This window comes from Crotalus tigris, unplaced genomic scaffold, assembly GCF_016545835.1.
Source record: "Crotalus tigris isolate CLP2741 ecotype Arizona unplaced genomic scaffold, ASM1654583v1 scf7180000019068.10715455, whole genome shotgun sequence".
In the NCBI taxonomy this organism is placed as follows: Eukaryota; Metazoa; Chordata; class Lepidosauria; order Squamata; family Viperidae; genus Crotalus; species Crotalus tigris.
This window is the reverse complement of record NW_024097358.1, coordinates 8208651-8233470: the sequence shown is the minus strand read 5'-3', so window position 1 is coordinate 8233470 and position 24820 is coordinate 8208651. Positions and strand designations below refer to the sequence as shown.

Sequence of the window (24820 nt, the reverse complement as noted above, 5' to 3'; positions counted from 1 at the left end):
GGATGGCCTATGGAACAAAACTATTACAGAGCTTTGGGTAGTCCTGCTAGAAATACTTTGAAACCTCCTCCCAAAGGGGAGCAACAGAAACAGATCATAAAGTGGGTGCAGAATCTTGTCTCTGTTCTGTTTGTTCAAAAGAAAAGGTGATAATCAATTGGCTATAAAGAAAAAAAACCATTTCCCATGTATTCCCATTTATTAAATTACTGACTTCTCATGGCCTGAAAGAAAGTTTTCTTCGGAGTCCCACCCAATTCCCATTCCTTATTTTATTCCATTAAAGACTTCCAGAATAAATATGCAGGCCAAACATGTAATGATGTGGCTATTAGGTAAAAGGATTAACCTGGAGCCTGAAAGTTGTTAAACTTGTTTATGGAAGCAACCTCTGAAATGAATATTTTACCAGTTAGCTGTGTATATTTTGCTTCCTGTGAGTCAACATGTCCTTAAATGCCCCCCATTCTAGGAATGACACTATTTCACAGAGGCTTTTGGGCATTAGCAATGGCACAATCTTATGCATAGGTGTAAGCATACAGTGTACATTAAGAGACTAAATAAACTTACACTGAATGGTGCTTATGTCTGGATAAATATGTGTAGGAATATGCTGATAGTCTCTGCTCCCCAAAGAAAAGTGGAAAATGTATTAAAAAGGAGGAGATGGCAGAGGACAAATGGATGGGCCAAGGGATAGAAAAAATGTGCAGAATAGTGGGAAAGCAAGCAGGGCTAAATGTATTACTTCTGAAATCATACAATAAAAATCTATATTTTTTTCACTAGACACAGAATTTAATATTCCAATTATCTAAGTTCTGTTTTTTAAAATATTTTTTGTATTTCAGGTAGATTCTATCTTACTGCTCCAAACCTGATTTAATTAAACACATCAACTATGTATAACTATTCAAAAATAAATCAGACCGACTTTAACAAAACTTACTCCTGGAAGTATATGGAGGACTGCAGCTCATTTCTCTTTTAAATTTTCAGTTGATCTGCTGATTGCTTGGGGGTTTATGTATGTATATGTTGGTATGTTTTCTACATTGAGAGCCAGTTTGGTATGGTGGTAAAGGCATCAAACTAGAAACTGGGAGAGTAAGTTCTAGTCCTGCCTTAGGCACATAGCTAGCTTGCTGACCTTGTACCAGTCACATTCTCTCAATCTGGTGAAGAAGGCATTGGCAAACCACTTCTGAAAAATCTTACAAGAAAACTGCATGGATTTACCCAGGTAGTCTCTGAGAACTAAACACAAGGGAAAGTGTTTTATATGGAGCACTGGCCTGATTTCTTTTAATGTTTTGAACAGTGCTTTTTTTGTAAGAAAAAAGGTGCCGGAACTCACATCTTGTTAATCTTTTATTTAAAAAATTATACATTCAGTTCTTAGCAGGACCAGTGGTTGAGAAGTAATTAGTATTTTTTTTTTCATTTTTAAATTTGAGGTCATACTTTTACACTAAAAATTTAAAAAAGATTTTCAATTCACCAACAATTTTTTAAAATAAAGAAATTATTGACCTTTCGCACGTAGTCAATCACTGTACACACACTCACACATGTTGTGTAATGAAACATAATGGTCGCTGCCCGCAGTAAGCACTCAGCCTGTGACCACACAACCAATCACAAGCCGAGCAGTGCCACAACCTGAGCAGTGCCATCACAACCAGCGCGGACGAAGTATGCATGCATCAGAACCAACACGCAAGCAGCCCACATGCACCATTTTAATGATTTTGCTGCCAACCTGCTATGCTCAACAGGGCAATTCAAGTCCATATGGACCAAACATCAAATTTTTAAAAGTTACTTTTAAAACTTGGAAAATCCATCAAAAAAAGGTGCCGGAACCCTGTTCCGGTGCGTTCTATGACAAAAAAAGCACTGGTTTTGAATAAATAGGCAAATTTAGGCAGCTAAAATGGGCCTATATGCCATTGCTAGAATTTTCTGAGGGTACCTCATCCAATTACTAGCCAGCAAATATGTATGATTGCTAATTAAAACATAGCAAACAGAATACAGTGTGGAACAGCACTTTCTATAATCTTCAGACATGCAGACTGGGGATAATGAGATATATAGAATAATGTAACTAAAAACTACAATTCCATGTATATCACCCTTCCTGATCTTTGGAAAAAATGTTAGAAGTGTATGTTCAGCTTGTTTTTTTTAGGTGAGAATTGTTTTTACACCATGGATGCAAAAAGTTACTGCAGGGCATGAGGCTTCCATTCATTTCCTAGATCAGATATTTTGCCCACTTTTGATAGCATCCATCAACTTATCGCAATTTTAATAATAGATAACACTGAAAGAGGTTTTTGGGTCTCACTGGTTGTCCTACACAAATTAATTAAAATTAATTAATGTTAAAATTTCAGTTCTGGTGGAAAATCAGATCCCTTACAGATAACATCCTAACCAATACTTGAAAAATACCTTGGAGAGATAAATCTTGATACATCAGCAAGACTACTTGAGAGAATCAAACAATCTGATCCTAAGCAGTTTAGGTCTTTGGAGGATAAGAACAACGCTCTAAATACTTGCAGGATGAGGCCCTATATTTTCTGGCTACCTCTACCTATAACTGTCACCTAAGGAATTCTGGGAGTTGAAGTTTACACTTCTTAAAATTGCCAAGATTGAAAAACACTGTGCTAAACTATCACTGTGACTTAAGTTTCTATTTGTTTCAATAAGTATGACAGCATTTAACTCAGATAACCTTCATATGTGATCAGACCAGGATATTGTGGGTTCTTGTGTCAGCACAGTATAATGCCATGCTGCTAATCAGCCTATTTGTCTCCAATGGGGAAAATGAATGTTGGTTCTTATTTTGAATGGAATAGTGAGTTCCGCTGTGTTCCTTGCTTGGTCAAGGTGGGCTTTATTTATCTTCAAATAAACAGAGCAAGCTGAGAAAATTATAGGAGGTAATATTATGCACCAATATCAATGGCCATGAATACTATTGTCACATAGTTTTTCTCTCTGTCTTTTGGATTCCGATAGTTAATGCAAAACTCATATTGAACTCTGCCTATCCAGAATTAATTTTTGAAAACTCAGACCAAACGCAGATGTAATGAAAGAAAATTCTCCCGAATTTTCCTTGTGCTGTTTACTTTTTTAGGAACTATATGTTTTGCCGTATCAGACAAACATCTATATATTATTCTGTTTTAATTCAGTTACCATATTGGGGAATTTGTAAGCTGCTCAGAGAACACTGAAATCATATCAGACAAGGAATAAAATATGGGATTGGAATCAGGAATGACACCAAATCATTTTGTGTGTATTTCTCTCTTGCAAATTAGAGTCATTCATCCAACAAGTACCTTGCCGAATTTTCTCTGCAGTTCAGATTTAACAATATGAGAACTGCTAGTATAACACGGAAAGCTCCACTAGGTTTTCATCACAAGTGTGTCCCAAGAAAGAAATTAAGATATTTACTCTGTGAACACATCCTGACAAACTATAACTCAACAGGGTGATATACTTGACTACACAAACTGTAGCACATATACCTCTGCTGGTTATGAAATTGCTTGTATTGGCCAACATTCAAAATGCTGCCAGAGATATCTTGCTCCTGCACAGCCTAGTCCTTAAGTTTCAAAAAGTTTAAATCTGTTATCAAATCTGTTCAAAAGTTATTGAACCAAAAACTCTTTAGGGAACTTAGCAGAGGATATCCCACAAATATTCAGAGATCTCAGGGTTCAGAAACTAATTTGTTTGGTTCCTTTTGAGGAAAAGCAAGCTAAATTTGCTGTAGACGACCAAACCAAATATTAGCAATAGCAACATTGAAAAGCACTTTTTCCAAGGGAAAAACACATCTCCTTTCCACAGCTATTAGCCACTAGTCTTAAGATGGCCATTCTTAAACAAAGAATCTTAAAAAAGTTATTCTTAAACAAAGAGTCTTTTTTTTATTGAAAATTTTTAGATATTTTTACAAAAAGCAAAAAAACCAAAAAAAAACAACCCTCACCCACCCACCCCAACCCTCCCTCTCCATCACCCCCGATCTTCCCAGAGCTGAATATAGGCTTAATTAAAATTTTTAAGAATCTTTAAAAAATTGAAAAAATATAAATCATAAATATATCTAAATACCTTACATAAACAATTTATAAAGTAATTAACAATAAAATATATGTAAAAAAAGCATACGTATTAAAAGGAAAAAGTACTTGAAAGAAAAAGAGATAATAAAAAAGAAAAAAAAGAGAAAGAAGAAAAGAGATATAAAAAGTACAATCTATAAAATATTAAAATTTATATACAAGTTATTAGAAAGCTAAATGATATTTTTTTATATCCAATTTATATTGTATAAAATTTATCCATTTTTCCCATACCACAAAGAATTTTTCTTGCGATTGCTCCTTTAAGAAAGCCGAAATCTTTGCCATTTCCGCCAAATAAGAAACTTTAAAAAACCACTCTTGCAAGGTAGGCAAAGATTCCTTCTTCCAATATTGCCCTACTAACAGCCTAGCGGCCGTAATCAAATTTAACATCAATATAACTTCCTTAGCATCACAATCAGTAACAATACCTAACAAAAACAATTGTGGGGTAAATTTTACCCTCTTTCTAAAAATTCTTTGAATATTCCACCATATCTTAATCCAAAAGACTTTTATATTTTTACACGACCACCAAATATGATAATAAGTAGCATCCAAACAACCACATCTCCAACATTTAGGCTGTAAGTCAGGATACATACGAGACATTTTTTGTGGATCAAGGTGCCATCTGTAAAACATTTTGTAAAAATTCTCCCTTAAGTTCTGAGCTTGTGTAAATTTAACATTCCTCACCCAGATGGTTTCCCAGGTATCTAGTAGAACTGGTTCACCAAAATTTTGTGCCCATTTAATCATACATTCTTTAATTAATTCTGATTCTGAGTCCAGTTCTACTAGCACCCCATAAATTCTCTTAATGTGAGTTCGCCTTTGATCTTTTACTTGTTTAAAAAGATTTTCATCTTCTCTGAGAAGACCCACATTACGATCTATCTTCCATCTATCAGCTATTTGTCTATACTGAAACCATGAATATATAATATTTTCATGTGCTAAATCTTCCAAAGATTTTAACTGCCAATTTTTACCATCCCACCTGAGTAATTGCGCATAAGAAACACTATCCATCTTAACTCCTCTTCTTATCCCCTCTATCGCATGCCAAGGTATAGCCCATAATGGCATTTTAAACTCACTTTTATAATATTTCCTCCAAACCCGAAGTAAAGAAACTTATAATATGAGATTTAAAAACCCGATCCACTTTTTTATTAAAAATTAGATAGGCATGCCATCCAAAAAGTAAATTCCAACCCTCCAAATGGCGTATTTCTACATTTGTTAAATCAACCCAATCACTAATTAGTGTTAAAACCACAGCATCATAATATAATTTCAGATTCGGTACCTTGAGTCCACCTCTCTCACGAAAGTCTTGCATAATTTTAAGCTTTACCCTTGGTTTTTTCCCTGCCCAAATAAATTTGTTGATACCTTTCTGCCATTCATTTAAATTAACCTCATTCTTTAAAATAGGTAACATTTGAAATAAAAAGAGAAATTTTGGCAGGACATTCATTTTAATCACTGCAATTCTTCCCATAAGAGATAACTGTAACTTCTCCCAATTTTTCAAATCTTTTTGTACCCTGACCCACAGCCTTTCATAATTGTTTTTATACAATTTTACATTAGAAACAGATAGGGTAACCCCCAGATATTTTATCTTATCAACAACTTCAAAGTCTGTCAGATTAACCAAAATCTGCTTATCCAAATTAGTCATGTTTTTAGATAATATTTTAGTCTTATTATTATTAATTTTAAAACCCGAAACCCGTCCATATTGGTAAATCAGTTGTAATAAATTTACTACAGAATAGGTAGGTTGAGACAAAGTAACCACCAAGTCATCTGCAAAAGCTCTTAATTTATATTCTTTTTTGTTAACTTCTATTCCTTTTATTTCCTACGACTCTCGAATTTTGATCAGCAAAATTTCCAGAGTTAAAACAAACAGTAACGGTGACAATGGACATCCCTGTCTTGTACCTTTTTCTATTGTAAAAACCTCTGACAAACCTCCATTAACAATAAGTTGTGCCGTTTGTTTTTGATATATAGCACCAAAAGCTTGTGATATTTTTTCTCCAAAATTCATTTCCTCAATTAATCTTAACATAAACTGCCAATTCAATTGATCAAAAGCTTTTTCAGCATCTAAAAATATCAGCCCTGCGGAAATTTGGTTATTCTTATCTAAATATTCTAATAAATTAATAATTTGTCTAACATTATTCTTCATATACCTACCAGTTATAAAACCCAATTGGTCCTTATGTATAAGCTGATGCAAAACCCTCATAAGCCTATTAGCTAAAATTTTTGCAAAAATCTTATAATCTACATTTAAAAGAGATATGGGCCTATAATTCTTCGGTAAAGTGAGATCTTGATCCTCTTTTGGAACTTAAACAAAGAATCTTAAAAAAGTTATTCTTTGAAAGAGATGATCTTCACTTCATGAAGAGGTTTATCTTCATGAAGATAATTGTTTGTATAATTATTCATGTTTTAGTTCATAAATGCAAATTGCATTGTCACTCAAACAGCAGTGGCTGTTCTGCAAAAAGCCACTGCTGTTTTCTTTTGACATCACTGATTGTACTTTACTCTCACTCCTAAATGATTCAGAATATGTGAATGCAGAGGTTTGTGTGTGGACTCTCAGAAGCCATAGTCCAGAACATCAAGGACTGACTGGTAATCAAGTGGAGGATTTCTGCTACAAGTTTTTGCTCTTCTTCAGAAGCCACGATTCCCACAAACCAGCATCAGAAATAAGCAGTTCAAATTGCAGCTATCTAGATTTTATTTAAATGTAGAGAAAACCTCCCTGATTATAAAATCAGTCCAACAGTAGAGTACTCTATCAATGGAGATTGTTGGCTGTCCATCCCTGGAGAATTATATATGGACAGCCACCTCTCAAAATAGCTTAACTGGTTTTCTACACTTTACAGAGAGTTGAACTAGTCCATAGTGCCCGAGTCTTAGCAGCTGTAAGATGTATGGATTTCAACTCCCAAAATTCTCCAGCTAGCATGCTGGCTGGGGAATTCTGGGAACTGAAGTTCACTATCTTAAACCTGTCAAGACTGGAATGCATTGGAGTAGGCAATTCATCTGGTCAGTTCCAGCTCTACAATTCTTGGTTGTTTTATAATTTCAAATGTCTTGCAATACAATTATTAATCTCCTGGAACTAAAACCTAAAGAAGAGAGGATTGGCACTGGACTGGAAAGGCAGGACAGGGAAAGAAAGATACAGGGATTGATGAAGAGTTGTCAAGAAAGCTACTGTTTCTTGATTAACTTTTCCCTCCTGCGGCACTCTGCTGCTCTTCGGAACGGGCTAAGACGGGCAGCTACTGATCTCTTTTGAGTGGCGGCATTTTAATAGGCGTCCAGCTGAGGGCTTCTTGGGAGCCAGAATCCTGATGCCTACCTGCCTCCTCTGGAGGACTCAATAATTCAGGCGGCAGTTGGCAAGAGACCAAGCTTCCCTCCCCTCCCCTCCCCTCCTCTCCCCCACTCCTGCCGCCTCCTCTTCGCCTGCCCTCCCATCGCTTCCTCCAGCCTCCCCTAACGCACGCAGCTATGAAGGAGAGTTGAGCTCTGCCACCTTCAGTTGCTTTTGCAGCACGGGAAGTTAGCACCGGGCAGCGCCTGCTGCTAAGGGGATCCCGGGGGACTGAAAAGAGGCAAAGGCAAAGGGAGGGAATCCAGAGGGAGAGTTTTTCTTGTCAGAAGTAGGAGGCTGTCTGACTCCAGGACTTCGTGATGGACCCCAAGGAGCGGAAGAAAATCCAGTTTTCGGTACCTGCGCCGCCCAGCCAGCTGGATCCCCGTGCAGTGGAAATGGTAAGGAAGGAGCAATGGGGGGGGGCAGCCTAGGGAGGGATTCGAGGCGTGGAAAGAAGTTGGGAAAGTAACAATGGTCAATCCCGTTTCCTTTTCCTTTCTTCTCCTCTCCTCTTCTCTGAAGTCCTTCTGTTTATTAGGCATAGAAGTACATCCAGTGCACTGATTGCTGTTTAAATACAAACTTGCACGCACGCACGCACGCACGCACACACATACACAGAGAGAGAGAGAGACAGACAGACAGACAGACAGACAGAGAAGGGCACATAGGTGATTTAGCAATGGTTAGAACCAGACTAAAATCATTGGGATTTCAGTTAGAGTTACAAACTCTGGATTTCCAAAGCACTTAACCCACAGAGAAAAACGAGACCTCCAGAAACTGCTTTAAACTTACTTCCAAATCATCCCTGTATGATTTATTTATTATCTTTCCTTACTGAAGTTCTCAAACAGGTAGGGTTTATATAAAGTGATTATATAAATCCTATAAATAATGCCTGTTTGTGCTTATTTTTCTTTTATATCATACTCTGCAAATGTTCTTGTTTACTTTTTGATTGATTTTATTATATTTTTTAACTTTTATTAAGTCACTTTGGGAATTTTTTTTCCCAGGGGGAAAAATAAGATTGTAAATGCAGCCAGGTAAATAAATAATTCATTGCTTATACTTATTACATTTCTTTACACCATATGGGTCTTTGTATTGTATAGCACTGGAATAAATAAAGACACCAAAACACAAATCTGTGAATGCATGTCAAAAAACTTCCATGAACCCAGAGAATGGGGGGTAGGGAGAAATACAGTACAGTACTCCTTTATTTTGCAATAGTACATATAATTCATAAACTGTAAGATCTTTTCTTATAGATGTGCAGAACCAAATTTACAGTAATTATGTACAGCCAACCATCTAAAGTCTATACCTGCTCAAACTTTTTTACACACCTAAAAGTCTCTTATGTGCAAATTCTCACATCTTATGCAGACTCTTAGCTTTTCACACTTGCTAATGTGATCTCTATGATTCCTGAATAGATTTTCACACCAAGTGGTGAAAAATGCCTTGACAAATTTGGCTCTCCTCTTTTGTAACAAATGCATCATTCCTAACTTCTCAACCTGATGATCTCTAACTGTATTAGATTACATTCCCATCACACCCCAGACATCATTGAAGAAGTCATTATATCAGAAATTTGATTTCTGGTGAAATTGCGATATCAGAAATATGAATGTTAAGGAAGATATATTGCAATCAGGGGCCAAGGATTCAGCTTTCAGGCTCTTTGGGCCCTGGCCTCCCCATAACAAACAGGTGATTTCTTAATTTGGTCATGGATCTGCAACCAAAGTTATCCTTCTGCAAAATCTAAATAATTTGTCTCATTTTGGGTGTGTATAAAAATAAAATAGTAGAATTTGCATATTAAAAGAACAATAGAATCTAAGATATGTTTTTAGAGAAATGGTGAATTCATGCTTTATTATTGGCTATCATGCAAGCGATATCAGTTCTTATGTTATCTAAATAAACTGAATACACATACACTCACTGATCTAATGTAGTTCAACATCACACTAGCTTAACTTTACCCTGTTAATACTGGATTCAAACATTGTGGTAAAGTATAAACCATGGTTACAAAGCTAGCCCACCCACCCCAACCACTTTGTGACAGAATGTGATATATAACTCCGCAGAGAGAAAGAAGAGTAAGCTGGTCGAAGACGCTAACAGTGAAAAAAAAATGCAGGTATGATAATATATCTGCACCCAATCAATAAAGACTGAGCATATATTATCCCTGATTAATAAATGCACACATAGAAGAACATAGGAGCAAGGATGGCAAATTTGTTAAGAATAGGACAAAAAGATCACACAATGTTAAAATGCTTTATTTTTTAATATTTGAAGGCCTGACAGTTTAATCTTTTCTCTCTCTCTAGCTTTGGTGCATATGCTGTTTAAGGTAAAGAGTCAGAAGATAGCCTAAAACAGATTAAACATCTAGGGGAAATGAGCCTCAGTGCTCTGCTCAAAACGGCCTGGTAGTTGTGTTCATGTCAATATGCTGAACTTAGTTACTAAATTAGCTTATTTCCAGGTCACTGAAGCATAAACTCACCAAGCAGGATGGTTTTCTAGAACATAGTAAGCTGCACAATAAAAACCCAAACTCTAAATACTAAGGTGACCAACCATCCTCCTTTAGGGAGGACAGTCCTCCTTTTTTAAGTTCTGTCCTCCCTCGAAAAGTGTCCTCCTACATGTCCTCCTTTTCGATATTTGAAGACTAATCTGCAGGGCTTTTTTTTCTCATAGAATGCTCGGAACGGTGTTCTGGCACCTTTTTTATGGTTTTTTTTTCCAACTTTTGCATGAGGTGTGCTACTCCCCTTATTGGCTTTCAAAAGCCAATAGGAAATGCTGCTGAGCGTGCCAAAACAACCAGCCAGCAAACTTTGCACATGTAAGTTGTCTGCCGCGAAGGCGAATTGGCAGAAACTTTGCATCCTTCCCTGCTACCCAACTACACCATAATAATAATAGTAAAGTTGGAAGGGACCTTAGAGGTCATCTAGTCCAACCCCCTGCTCAGGCAGGAAACCCTATACCATTTTGGACAAATGGCTGTCCAGTCTCTTCTTAAAAACCTCCAGTGTTGGAGCATTCACCACTTCTGGAGGCAGGTTGTTCCACTGGTTAATTGTTCTAACTGTCAGGAAGTTTCCCCTTAGTTCTAGGTTGCTTCTCTCCTTGCTTAGTTTCCACCCATTGCTTCTTGTCCTGCCTTCAGGCGCCTTGGAAAATAGCTTGACACCCTCTTCTTTGTGGCAGCCCCTGAGATATTGGAACACTGCTATCATGTCCCCCCTCGTCCTTCTCTTCATTAAACTAGACCTACACAATTCCAGCAGCCTTATATGCTTTAGCCTCTAGTCCCCTAATCATATTTGTTGCTCTTCTCTGTACTCTTTCTAGAGTCTCAACATCTTTTTTACATCGCGGTGACCAAAACTGGATGCATATTCCAGGTGTGGCCTTACCAAGGCATTGTAAAGTGGTATTAACACTTCACATGACCTTGATTCTATCCCTCTGTTAATGCAGCCTAGCACTGTTTTGGCCTTTCTGGCAGCTGCAGCACACTGCTGGCTCATATTTAAGTGATTGTCCACTAGGACTCCGAGGTCCCTTTCACAGTTACTACTATTGAGCAAGGTACCCCCTATACTATATCTGTGCATTTAGTTTTTCTTGCCTAAATGTAGAACCTTACTTTTTTCACATTGAATTTCATTTTGTTACATAGTGCCCAATGTTCAAGTCTGTCCAGATCCTTCTGTATCTTAAGCCTGTCTTCTGGAGTGTTGGCTATTCCTGCCAGCTTGGTGTCGTCTGCAAATTTGATGAGTTCCCCATCTATCCCCTCGTCCAAACCGTTGATAAAGATGTTGAAGAGCACTGGGCCCAGAATAAAGCCCTGGGGCACCTCACTATACACTTCCCTCCATGTAGATGTGGTTCCATTGAGGACCACATGCTGAGTACGGCCAGTCAGCCACCTATGGATCCATCTGGTGGTGGTGCTGTCTACCCCACATTTTTCTATCTTGTCAAGTAGTAGGTTGTAATCTACTTTATCAAATGACTTACTGAAGTCCAAGTAAATTATGTCCACAGCATTCCTCTGATCCACTAATTTTGTCACTTGGTCAAAGAATGCAATAAGATTTGTCTGGCATGATCTATTTTTGACAAACCCATATTGCCTTTAGTAATGATTTTGTTTGCCTCTAGGTGTTCGCTGATTCGTTGTTTGATTATCTTTTCCAGGATCTTCCCAGGTATTGAGGTCAGGCTGTTAGGTCTGTAATTTCCTAGGTCCATTTTTCACCTTTTTTGTAGATGGGAACTACATCAGGTCTTTTCCAGTCCTCTGGTAGTTCCCCTGTGCTCCAGGATCTTTGAAAAATATAGTTCAGTGGTTCTGAGACTAACTCCTAGTTAGTCCCAAAGATACCTGGAGGAGACTGGAGCGGTGATGCCATGGTAACTTTCTCTTGATCTTCAGCCCTGCTAGGGCAATAATGGCTGCGGGCGCAAGAAGCAGGGGCAGCAGGGCTGCTGCGGGTGGGGGTGTGAGGGGCGGCAGTGGCTGGCTGCCCCCAGTACTGTGGGAGCCGCGGAGCCTGCTCTATACAGGGCTGTGCAGGGTGGGCGGTGGTGCTGGTGGAGCGGCTGCAGGCAGGGTGTGTCGATGGCGGGCTGCCCCTGGGGCCGGAGCTCGCACAGCTGGTGCTTTGGGAGCCGTGGGGCCCATTCTACACAGCGGGGCAGCACTGCTGGCGGGGCAGCTGTGGGCGGGGGCGCAGCATGTAAGCATAATTACAATATAAAATGTTATTGTTACAAATGTTTTTATTATGTATTTATCATATTAAAGTATATTCTGCATTATTGTTGCAATGAATAAAATGTTTCTTTTATTTACAATATTTTTTCTTCAATTTATTTGTGTTCTCCTTTTTATTATAAATAAGTTCGTCACCTTATAAATACACAAGGTTAAAAAAAAAAAATTTAGCAGATTGTATAAATTCCAGCACTAGGACTGTATCTGATTTGTTTAAATGAATTTATTTATTTATTTATTTAATTTCTATATCCATCTATCTCAGTCAGTGATTCTGGGCAGCTTACAATTCAAAAATATGCTGCAATTTAAAAACACATAATAAAAACAATACACATAGTAGCTGAAATATTTGCTGTTTGAACATGAGTCAGTTGTAGGGAAATATTAGGTACCAGTGTTTTCAAAACAGATTCTGTCATTTAAATCAGGGGTCCCCAACCCCTGGTCCATGGACCGGCAGTGGTCTATGGCATGCCAGAAACCGGTCCGTGCAAACAAGCGAAGCCCCATCTGCAGGATGCAGGCAGCACGCAAAACCACACCCCCTCCAGTCCGCGAAAAAATCTCTCTCCACGAAACTGGTACCTGGTGCCCAAATGGTTGGGGACATCTAATTTAAATGAGCTTGAGGCCAGAACAACTGAAGTCCTCTCCCCCACCCTCTCTTTGATGCCTCCTAATCAAGTTTCATCTTAAATTGCTTTCTGGGCAAGAAAGACTTTATGCCCCCCTCCCACATTTTCAGATAGCAGATTATAGCTACTTGTTCAAGATAAACGTGAGAAGAGCAAGAGCAGGTAGACTGGTCTGGAGTACTGGCCTGCAAGGTAGGTATTCTGGCAGGATAAACTCAATAGTTGCCTCATGAATGCATACAAGGACACAGGTCACTCATTCCCTCATCAGAGTCCTAGCCACCAAAATATGGCATCAGTGTGAAATTCCCCAAATTTGATCTCCAACGCTTTCCACTGAAAGAATTTGATGGCTATCTTTGATATTTAACATCCACCTGAACACAGATTTTATTGAGATAAAATAAGGCCAGGCAAGTATAAAATGGCTCCACGAAAGTCTTTTGTCTATACACGGCCTATTTGCATTGGGAGGAATAGCCCACAATAATCATTTATAGAAGACAATTCTTTGCTCCCTATTCCAGCCTTCCAGGATACATCCTACCATCCATAGTTTACTTTTCGTTTGGATAAACAGGCATATTTACAAATAAAGCACTGAACTATACTGGGATTTTGTTTCAGCATTACATCTCTCTAGTATTCTCTCTGATTCAGGAGAAAAGGGAGGCATCAAGAACACAAAAACAACTTTCAATTGTCTATCCAGGCCTGATTAGTCAGTGGCCTGCCTTGTATAAGGCACTTTACTTTCCATTTGAATCTGTTGGCTGAATAAATTGGCTCATGAACTGTATGTGAGAAGGACCCTCAGCTCTCATATCAGTCCTAAGACATATAGTACATTAGTTTTACTGTCATTGTTGATACTATAGATTTCCTGTCTTTGCAGCCCTCAAGGGATACTGGGTTAAAGATTTCTCTTACTCCTAGATATCAAAAGTGTGAGTGAATGGAATTGCAATTTACAAATCTGGAGAACTTTAGTTTGGAGAAGTCAGTCTATGGAGTAATGTAGTTAAAGTCCATAGGTTGTCCCACCATCCTCTGTATCCCTCCATATCTTTTCATAAGTGGAATAGAAAGAATTGTAACAGTGGAGCTAGAAATCTTTTTCGAATTCCCACGCTCTATATTTTTCTCTTCTCTAGACAGCAAATGAGATCAGCAAGTTAGATCTTCTGGCATAAAAGGGCTACCCTTAATCCAACTATGCAGCTACTGGATACTTCCCCCAATGCTGCAGGCTATGATTGTGTGTTCAAGGCATGAATATGGCACAGTTATAGCCATGGAATTTTGGCAATGGGAGCCACAGATTCCTTTTCTTGTGATGGCTGATATTCCCAGTGGAATGGAAAGGCACCCTGAAAACATTTTAATTGTGCCCCACAGGCTGAAAGATCTTGGAACAATGCTGGGCAGTTGATTTCAGTACTGAAATGTGCTACCAATCACAGATTTCAAAAAATCTACAAGACATCTGCTATTCATTTCTTCTGGAAAAACAATAGGGATAGGAAGGCAGAACTGTAGCCGCCACATTTCTCCCACCTCTTGTGAGAAGCAAAATAAAACTTCTATTTGATTTCTCTTTTAGATCCGTCGTCGGAGACCAACCCCAGCTTTGCTTTTCCAGCTTTCAGAAACTTCTTCCCCCGGTAAGTCACTATTTTTTTTAATCAAACCTGAAGAAAGGAATGGAGGGCTTGGGTGTGGGGAATAGAGGTACAAGAATATGCATAGATATATTCAGCTACTGTACCATGTTAGAATGTTAGCCCCTCTAGCATGCTGCTGAAGAATTCTAGGAATTGAAATCCATGCATTTTAAAATTGACAAGTTTGAAAAACATTGATCTAGAGTATTCAAGTCACTTCTGGATTGGCTTGCACTCAGAAGTTTATCCATTGGTTTGTTTTTTTTTAATCCAGCAATGATCTTCAAAGCTCTTTACCAGGAGATGCCAGGGGCAGAGCAATGTTGAAAAGAAATGTCAAAATCTTTTTTAAATCAAATGCTAATTTCCAGTATCTTCATGAGAGAAACTAAATTCCATTCTTTCAACTCTAGATTTTGATATTTTCTTCTGGGATTGTTTGATTATTGCATTTGCAAAGAACATTCAAGAGTATCTTGTTTATCAGCAACACCTGCAATTGCTCTGTAACATTGTAGGAGAAGAGTGGCAGAGTCAGGGGGAGGAGTAAAAAAAGGAATCAGACTAGAATCCTTACATAGCCACAAACAAACTAAATCTAACCCACCCTTGTGCACTATTGACCCTAATCTAACTATAATCAGGAGCTGACCATTAGTTGAGACTATTCCTATGCATAGGCTTTTAGCAAAAAAATCAGTGAAATTGAAACCTCAGGTGTGAACCTGATTTTATCTACCTATCAAATATGTCAAAAATGGAAACTGTACATTTCTGAAGTTTATTTCATAGGTTGCAAATGTAAAGTGATTTGACATTCCTCTCCTTTCACTAGTTCAATATGGCTAGTTCAGTAAGTGGCATATTTGCATGTGTTCCTGGTTTGTGAGTGGGTACACAGAGCTTAGTTAACAAAGCCTAGCTTGAAATTGAAACATGGGGGTTTGGCTTTGTCCGCCTGAAATAAACAGGGAACAAAGCTATGGCTCCATTTAGTTTTTAATGGCTTCATTATCTGGCTTCTTCCAGGCAGCCAAAGCCAGAATCCTGCATTTGTGCAATGTGCTAACTTGGTTAACAGGCCATAGAAGAGCCAGCATGCGCATAAGAAGAGCCCCCCTTGGATTAGGCTATAGGTCCCCTTGTCCAGGACTTTATGTCAAATATTATAATTGCCTACTGGATTCATTTTGGAATGGTTCTCCTAATGTTGCTTTGCAGCAATCAATGTTTCTGGCATGCTAACTATAATTCAGGATGTTGTAAATAGCCATCAGTATTCCTGCTAGTGGCCATTAATTAGAAGGAATCTGATAACAACTTTCCAGACTTATACATTTTATGAAAAAGGAAAAGCTTTTCTGAACCACAGCTCACTTAATCAGATCCATTGAGGGGCTAAACTGATATAGGATTTAAATTGGGATGAGTTGGGAAGCAATAAAAGGGGGAAGGCAAGTGGTTATATATATGCAGGTTACATATGTGACATATTATAAATACATTATCAAGTGTCAATTATAAAATGTTACCAGTCCATTGTATTTCTTAAAATCTTCTGAGATGGCTTCAAATCCTTTGATATATGTGAGTTCAGCAGTTTCTTGCTCAATTATCTTGGTGAAGTTTCCTTGCTCCAAAATAGCTACTTTGAACATCTACTGCTAGTCATTGATAGCCTGAGAGTCCACAAAAACATTTATTTCCTGTTTAAAAAACACCCAGATTGGTTGCCATTATCAAAGCTACTAGCAGCTATTCCATAGCTTTACTATATACAATATAAATATGCATTTCCTTTTCTTGATCCTGAATCTCCCAATATTTAGTGGGGGTGATAGACCTTGAGTTCCAAACTGATTGTACAGAAGTACTTTTCTTTTCACATTATTTGTGGCCTACATAATTTTATATAGTTCTCTCATGTCTCCAGTTATCCTTTTTTCCTAGGCTGTAATCATTGCTGTAATCTTTCAATATAGGAGAGTTGCTCCAGTCCCATAATCATTTTGACTGCCCTTTTTTGCACCTGCAGGTCTAAAATCTTCTACAGGTAGTTCTTGTCTTATAACTATTTGCTTAATGACCGAAATTGCAAAGGCACTGAAAAAAATGACTTATCACTGGTCCTCATAACAATTGCAGCATCCTCACATCACATGATCAAAATTCAGGCATTGGTAACCACCATATAAATACAATAGTTGCAGCATCCTGGGGTCGTGTGATTGCCACTTGTGATTTTCCTAGCTGGCTTCCATCAAGCAAAGTCAGCTGGGAAAGCTGGACTTGTTTAAGGACCATGTTAAGTTTTAACAAGTCCAGTGATTTGCTTTAAAATGGCGGCAAAATAAGCTGCTAAATCTGGAGCTTAGCTCATTTAATGATACCACCTTGCTTCGCAATGGAAATTCTGGCCCCAGTTGTAGTCATAAGTTGAGGGCAGATCAAAGTTTTGCACAAGGAGTTTAGCCCCTCTATTTAAACTCCCTTTCTAAACATCCCAAGTATGGGATTTGTCCCTCTTTATTTTAACATTCACACACAAGTGACATTTTCATTTTGTTGTCTGCCATTCCTCCAAGACTCCCTTCCTGATTATTCACTGCCGGCTGAGAACCTTTTGTGCCTGCGTGCATGATTTTATATTTGTTTAAGTGTTTGTTTATCCCTTCATCAGTTTTATTGCTTAGCATGACAAGCAAGAAGAATTTCAGGTTCATATTGTTATGCAAATGTGTTATGCAAAACCAGCCATGACTTTGGCCTAGCTCAGTATGACTCTAGTAACTCCTACTAGTAAGCCCCTTGGGAGTCAATGGGACTTACTTTTGAATGTGTTTCTGCTGCCAAACTTGAGCCAAAGAGATACCAATTCAGAAATAAAGCATTTCTATATTTGAAAAAAGAAAAATGAGAGAGAGAGAGAGAGAGAGAGAGAGAGAGAGAGAGAGAGAGAGAGAGAGAGAGAGATATCTACACAGGCAAGCATTTGTTCTCGTCCTACTCAGTAAAACAACTTCTCCTCCTCCTAGCAAAATACATATTCTTTTTTCAGTAAAGCTTATCCCTGGAGGTTTTTATTTTCTTTCTTTCTTGTTTGTTCTGAAAGTTTAGCTCCAGGAACCAGGAAGGGTATCTTCTGCAGCCTTTCTCTGAACAATAGCCCTGCTGTTACCCATGGAAAGGCATGGTGTTCAGAACAGGCCTTACCTATTCCATAGCCTGCTTCCTCCCAGGGAGCATTCCTTAATGCTTTTTCCAGCAAAGTTTATTTGACTAAGAGGTTTATACAGACACAGGAGTGAATAAACAGTTTATTTTTTAATTTCAGTTGAATTTCCTTGCAGTTGACTATGTTTCATATTTAAGAGTTGGGTGTTAAAAGTTTGACTTTTCACTGTGTGGGTGATACAGTGCTTTTCTTTCTTGTGAAGAGATTGGCAACCTACAGCTTCACGGCTACACAACCCTCCACCCCCAAAGAGAGTTCTTTGATCACAAATGCCATTTATCAGTTATAGAAATGCAAAAAAAATAATAATAATCCTTAAAGCCCTCGTTGGGTGTATCTGAGGGGGGGGGGAAGGGAGAGAGAGAGATTATTGTATTACTTATTTATTTAGTTGGATACTGGTTTTAGTCCATTTTTGGTTTAGTTCCTTAATGGATCACGGTCTTAATAGCTAAACACAGGTAGCTGCTTCCATGCTGCAACGAATGGATTTAACCAAGTGATAATTAAATAGAAGTTAACGTTTAGCCTACCTAAGTAGTTGAATCTAAAGGAGGGAGGAAAATTATTTGCAGTAACCACAAGTCACAAGTGTAATTAGCTCCTCATGGTGCAGCTGAGACAATTCTACTCCTGGCTATGAATGTCCTCTCTCTCTCTCTCTCTCTCTCTCTCTCTCTCTCTCTCTCTCTCTCTCTCTCTCTCTCTCTCTCTCTCTCTGTATATATACAAAGTTTATACATATATAAATATTGCCAAAAGTAACTGCCAATGCGGAGGCGTTCACTCAAATAATTGGCATGTGGTGTTGCCTTGAAATAGTTACATTTGAAGAAACCATCAGCCCAGTTGCTTAGCTATGGAAAGCTATAACACCAGTACAAGCTTGGTACACCAAGTTTGGTAAACTATTTGTTTAGCGAACATTCAAAGTTACAGTAGCACTGAAAGTGGCTTATAGCTGGTCCTTGCAGTTATTACTGTTGCAACATCCCCACCATCCTGTAATCAAAATTTGAAACTGTATTTATGATGGTTGTAGCTGGCTTCCCAGCCAGCTTCTGACAAATAAAATCAATGGGGGAAGTCAGCTTCACTCAACGGTCATATGTTTCACTTAATAAGTGCAGTGATTCACTTAATTGTGGCAGAAAAGGTTGTAAAATCAGGCATGACTCACTTAACATCCGCTTTGCTTAGCAATGGAAATTCTGGTTCCAGCTGTGGTTGTAAGTCAAGGACTATCTGTATAACAGTCAAGAGCCATCATTTTTATCTTTTGGACCTGTGGTGTCAAAGAAAAGTGTGCTTTACATTTCTTTTTTTAAAACTCATAATATTCTCTTTTTCTTTTGCCCTCCCTATACTCTTCATACTGCTTGCTACAGAAGATGAAGCAACCCCTTATCAGGTCAGTATTGTGGATTATTGTAAGATGCTATAAGCTAAGCCCACTGGATTTCACCATTCCCAAGCTTGAATGATAAAGGCCCATGTAGTAGTGCAGGGCAGGGCTTTTCAATCAGTGGTATGCATGCCACTGGTGGTATGTCAGCACTTGGCAGGGGTACACTCATGATGGGTTGAAAAGCACTGTAAAAAAAGTGTGAAAAAAGTGTAGCGTGGGGATGGATTGAAGTGGCGGCAATGCAGCACAGGCTTGTGGGAGAGCCAGCTGGAGCCACGGTGTTGCTGGGGCTCTGTTGAGTGCTTAGGATCTGCGCCAGGCTCCAGCTGATTGGTGCTTCTGGAAGCTGCGTGCAGCCTGGGGAAAGGAGTCAGTTGCAGCTACACCAAAGATAAAAGGAGGAGGAGGAGGAGATAGACATACCCACTGGGTGTTTACATTTGGCCCGGGTCCACCCTGGAGACAGCGAAGGGCTAGCCCACCCCAGCCCACAATCAAAGGAAAACCCTGAATCCAGCGGGCCAGAAGGCAGCCCAACCACCACACCCCTCTGGTTCCTTCTCCTCACCCCTGGGCACAGATGCAGTCGCTGCTCCTCGCCATAGCTGGGGTGGGACTTGCAAGTACCTCCGTCCTACAAAGCAGTGCTCCCTGGCACTCCCACCCACTACAATGCCGGCAGCCCCGACTAAGGCTGCATGCTCCAGCCTCACCCTACCAAGGAAGGAGGCGGTAGCCGAGACTACAGCAGATCTGCAGCTTGTCAGTGGCACTCAAAGGCTGCCCAACTTTACTCTGGAATTTGGGGGTTGGAAAGCGTAGGGGTAGCAATGCGTTTGCAGGCCTGGCACCTGCTGAAAAACCTCCTACTTCCCTCCCCCCCACAGCTACCTCTTTCAGAGCCATCCTGATTCCGATTGGCCTGCCAGCATAGATCTCCCAGCTTCATCCTGCAAAGTGCAGCTCACCAGGAAGACTCTGAAGGAAGTAGCTGCAGGGGGAGAGGCTTTGCAGCAGGTGCTGCCAGGCCTGCCAACACAGTGCTGCCCCTCTGTTTTCCAAGCCCGAAATTCCAGAGTAAAGTTGGACAGCCTTTGAGCACCACTGACCAGCTGCAGATCTGCTATAGTCTCGGCTGCTGCCTCCTTCCTTGGCAGGGCGAGGCTGGGGTGCACAGCCTTTAGTCAGGGCTGCCAGCATGGTGGTGGCTGGGAGCACTAGGGGAGCACCATTTTGCAGGATGGAGTACTTGCAAGTCCCGCCCCAGCTATGGTGAGGAGCAGCGACTGTGTCTGTGCCCAGGGGGCAAGGAGAAGGAACCGGAGGTGTGTGGTGGCTGGGCTGCCTTCTGGCCCACTGGATTCGGGGTTTTCCTTTGATTGAGGGCGTATGGCCTGACCCTTACCGAAATGTAAATCCTCCTCTAAGCAGGGGTTGGGAGGCTGAAGGTCTCTATCTTTGTGGCCATGCAGTTCTGAAATTGATGGGCTGCTGCTGGGGATGAGAATCAAAATAGGGCAAAACAAGCCTAGTCCACCATGGTTTATTATTGCAAAGTTTTCCTTGGGTTTTCCTATCCCTTCCTGGATTATTAAAATCACATTGGCAAGGTGTACTGAATAGCTGGTTGCAAACTACTCAACCGGATTTTAGCCTAGCCCCTTGTGCAGTCCCAGGCCACATTCTGGAGGTAAGAGTATATAGTAACAAGAGAGCTACAAAATTGATTCGTTATTTATTCTTGCCTTTGGCAGCAATATCTACGTTGTTTGACAACTTTGCTAGCAACCTGCAGGCTGTGAACTTTCCTTTCCCCCTTGGGGAAAGAATTCAGGAGTGCTAGATTTATTTTTCTTGCTAATTACAATAAACCTTGTGGGTTTTTTAGGGAGCTTATTAGAAGAAGATGTGTATGAAAATTAAAGAATATATGGATTGAATTGTGAGACAGGGAAGGAAAGTACATGGACATATGCACTTCCAGTTGCTGACTGGACACCTGCATGCTCTTAGGGCTGAAAGATTATCTTCATTCTTCATAGGGTGGTATTGTGGATTAACTAATTTTTTCTGGGTTCTGATTTTAAGGTTAGTATCCTGAGCTACAGCGGCCTTTGATCTTCTTCTTAAATATATAATAAATAAAATAATGAGAACTAAAGGCTCAAAGGGAAGGTAGATTAGAAAGAATGAGACCTTTTGGGGTCTTCAATTCCCTTCCTGTTAAGAGTTCCTTAATAAGGGCTTAGAGAGGTAGAAGTGACAAATATGAAGGCTGCACCTTGCCCTCCAGATCTCTGTCTCCCCTGCAGATCTCTGGAAAGGAGGAGGGTGTGGCAGGGGAGCTGTGTGAGGGAAGGCTGACCCAACAAACCAGCATCCTTACCATGCACAATTGGAAATGAGACTCTCCTTTTGAGAAGACCCAGCCTCCCTTGTGCAGGACCCAGGACCCTCTGCTCCCCTGTAGCCTCCTCTTGCTCTCCAGAGATCTGTCAAGATAGGAGTTGGACTCAGAGGAAACGGTTTCCTGCAAATGTCCTCCATCTCCTGCTTTGCCAGATAGGGGCACCGGACAGGGAAACACTAACTATGTCTGAGATTGGGAAAAGAACATCTCTTTAGCATGCTATACACACACACAAACACAAACACACACACAAACACACACACACACACACACACACACACACACAAACATTCCAAGCTTGGAGATTTGTATCCACATCTGAGCTAGCAAATTGCCAATCATGCCTGCGCTTGAGGAGAAGGCCCTCTCCTTCCTCTGTGGATAAAAGTACCCAAACCTGGAATGCGGTGTGTTGTGCATGTATGTGCTTGGCTGCTAGCAGTTTGGGGAGGCGAGGAGTTTGTGGGGCACCAAGTTGTTCCCACATCAAGTTAACTGGTGCGATTTGTTCCATTCTGACCCAGCTGGCTCGAGTCTTGAAAAGACCTGGTGTAGGATGTTGGACAAAATCAGGAGACCCAGGAATAAGGCTATCTTCAGCCATAGAAACTCATTGGATTTCTTCAGGCCAGTTCCTACCTGTTATCCCAGTTTATTTCACAGGATGATCATCGTGAATATTAAATTGGGAAGGGAAGTATTATGTATATGACTCTGAACTATTTGAAGGAAAGTTGTAATATAAATCTAAATGTATACTAAAATACCATTATATTTTCCTTTGCTATAGAGTTATCAACAGAAATATCACTAACTACCATTAAAACATCCTCATCCCTAAACTGGAGCTATTGGTCAGATTTAACCACAAGTTAGCAACAGCAATAGCATTTAGGCTTATATACCACCCCAAAGTGCTTTATAGCACACTCTGGGCTGTTTACAATGTAGCAGCATTATTTGCATATTGCCCCCAACAATCTGGGTCCTCATTTTACCAACCTTGGAAGGATGGACCACTTGAAATCCAAATGCCAGACCCTGCTAACCTTTTATAGGTCTCCTAATTCTGGCTGGTCCCCTAAGCGTTTGGATCAGGAGATTAAGGGAACACTGCTGGCCATGCAGCTTTTATTATTTGGGTGTATTATTTAACCCCAGGTGTCATAGCTCTTAGGTGGTTGTTGTTATTGCCTATCCACAGGAATCTTCTGAACTAAAGATCAGAGCATGCCTAATGTTAGATAAGTTCCATTTAATTCAAGGGAGGTTGAATTTTGTTTGTGGCTATATAGGGATTTTAGGCTGATCGCTCTTTTAACTCTGCCACTCCTTCTCCTACAATTTCAGTGAAACAGAGGGAGGATTAAATCACTTCTCTAGCAACATAGACCTAATTTCGGTTTAGATGTTTCAAAAGAGCTGATTTCTTTTTAAGTGTGTATAATCACTCCCAATTTAATGCACCTTGAAAATTATGAGATTTATAGACCTACATTTGCAGAGGATATTAGACACAGGAAGGTTGCCTAGTATCTATTTGCCTTCAGTTCACTTATAACCCTGTTCATTGATGGCCTAAATTTTAAATAGCTAAATATGAAGACAGCTGCTCCTTTGCTGTGTGTGACAGATTTGACCAAGCAACCTATTTCATATATTGCATTGTAATCTGTCCAGAGTCACTGAGGTGGGTGGCGATAGAAATTGAATAAATAAATATTTATTTATTCAAGCATGCTACTTGAATGCAATGGTGGTAGGCAAATTTAATGCAACAAGTTTTAGCAAACTTTTACGGTAAATCTTTTTTCACCATTTAAAAAGAAATGGATTACATGTGTTGTATTTGATCTTCCTTGCCACTAATCTCAGTTAAGGAAACGTTTGCCTATTTTTTTTTAATGTGGTCACATGCTGTAAGAAATAACCAGTAAAGTCACATTCCTGTTCTAAAAGATTACCATCCTTCTTATGATAGTCAGTGTGGCCTAAACATCTTTCTGCAGATGTTTGCTGAGAGTAAGGTTACCAGATGTCTGGAAAAAGAGAGAGAGAGAGAGAGAGAGAGAGAGAGAGAGAGAGAGAGAGAGAGAGAGAGAGAGAGAGAGAGAGAGAGAGAGAGAGAGAATGGCAGCTTTTTTGTTTCTCAGTTCTGGGTATTCTCTGGCCTCTTCCCTTCAGTAATAGCAAGCAGGGGTGAGAGAAAGATGTCAAGGTCAGTAGACGAGAATTTTGCAGCTCTGCATTTCCTTGCTCAAACAAAAGGCTTTACAGGCTGCAGAATGGCTCTGCTGCACTAGGAGACTTTGGAATTTACTAAAAATATATATATATATTTTGCTGTTAAAGCACAACTTGCAAACTTTGCTACCACCCTCACCTCCACCTGAGCCTCCTGCAGAGCAAATTTATTTTGGCCTGCATTTTTCCATAACTTTTCCTTCATCTTCAATCACATTAATATAGCCTTTATTGAGTATATAGTTTTCCTTAAAAGAACTCCCAAGCTCTTTTGGGGAGGATTGTGTGGGAGAGGGAGAGGGGAGACCAAACATGCAGTACACTACATAAAAATCACACCTAAAACAAGTATTATTAAAATAAAGAGAACTGAACCAATAAAAGAAGTCAGAGTGCAGATTTTCAAAACAAGTGGAGTTCAGTTTGTTGGTAGGGAGAATTAAAAGACTGAAGAAAACTTGGCTTTTAAAAACTGATGTTTATTCTGCGATGCAGTCCATTCTATAGTCATGTTGCTGAATGATTCCTTTCTTTTCCCCCAGTTGTGCCTAACCACAGCGCAAACACTGGAAAAATATTTTTTTTTCCACTATGTCCTCATGATGATGCCTTTATCGTGTCTCCGGCCCATGGGTGAATCTCCCAGAGTCATTTTTAGCATGTTAAAGCAACCTTTTCCTCTTGAGGCAATAATATTAAGTTATGCCCATAAGTTGCAAAAACTCTATTTTACCTTACCATTCTTTTTCTGAGAAGTCAGGTCATCAGCAGGGAATGGGATCAAG

At 39.6% G+C, this 24820-nt stretch overlaps 1 protein-coding gene across 4 annotated transcripts in view; it reads left to right on the top strand.

The window, feature by feature from the left end:
• Window positions 1-7700: 7700 nt before the first annotated feature.
• Window positions 7701-24820, top strand: part of PPP1R1B (protein phosphatase 1 regulatory inhibitor subunit 1B) — an 80998-nt gene continuing 63878 nt past the window's right edge. The window contains exons 1-3 of one of the 4 annotated variants that reach the window (XM_039359224.1): window positions 7701-8003; window positions 14678-14738; window positions 19365-19384. In XM_039359224.1, coding sequence (XP_039215158.1) covers window positions 7923-8003; window positions 14678-14738; window positions 19365-19384 — 162 coding nt within the window. In that variant the 5' untranslated portion in view covers window positions 7701-7922. Of the gene's footprint in view, window positions 8004-14677; window positions 14739-19361; window positions 19385-24820 lie in introns of all 4 variants that reach the window. The other 3 variants (XM_039359223.1, XM_039359226.1, XM_039359225.1) reach the window with 3 other exon arrangements.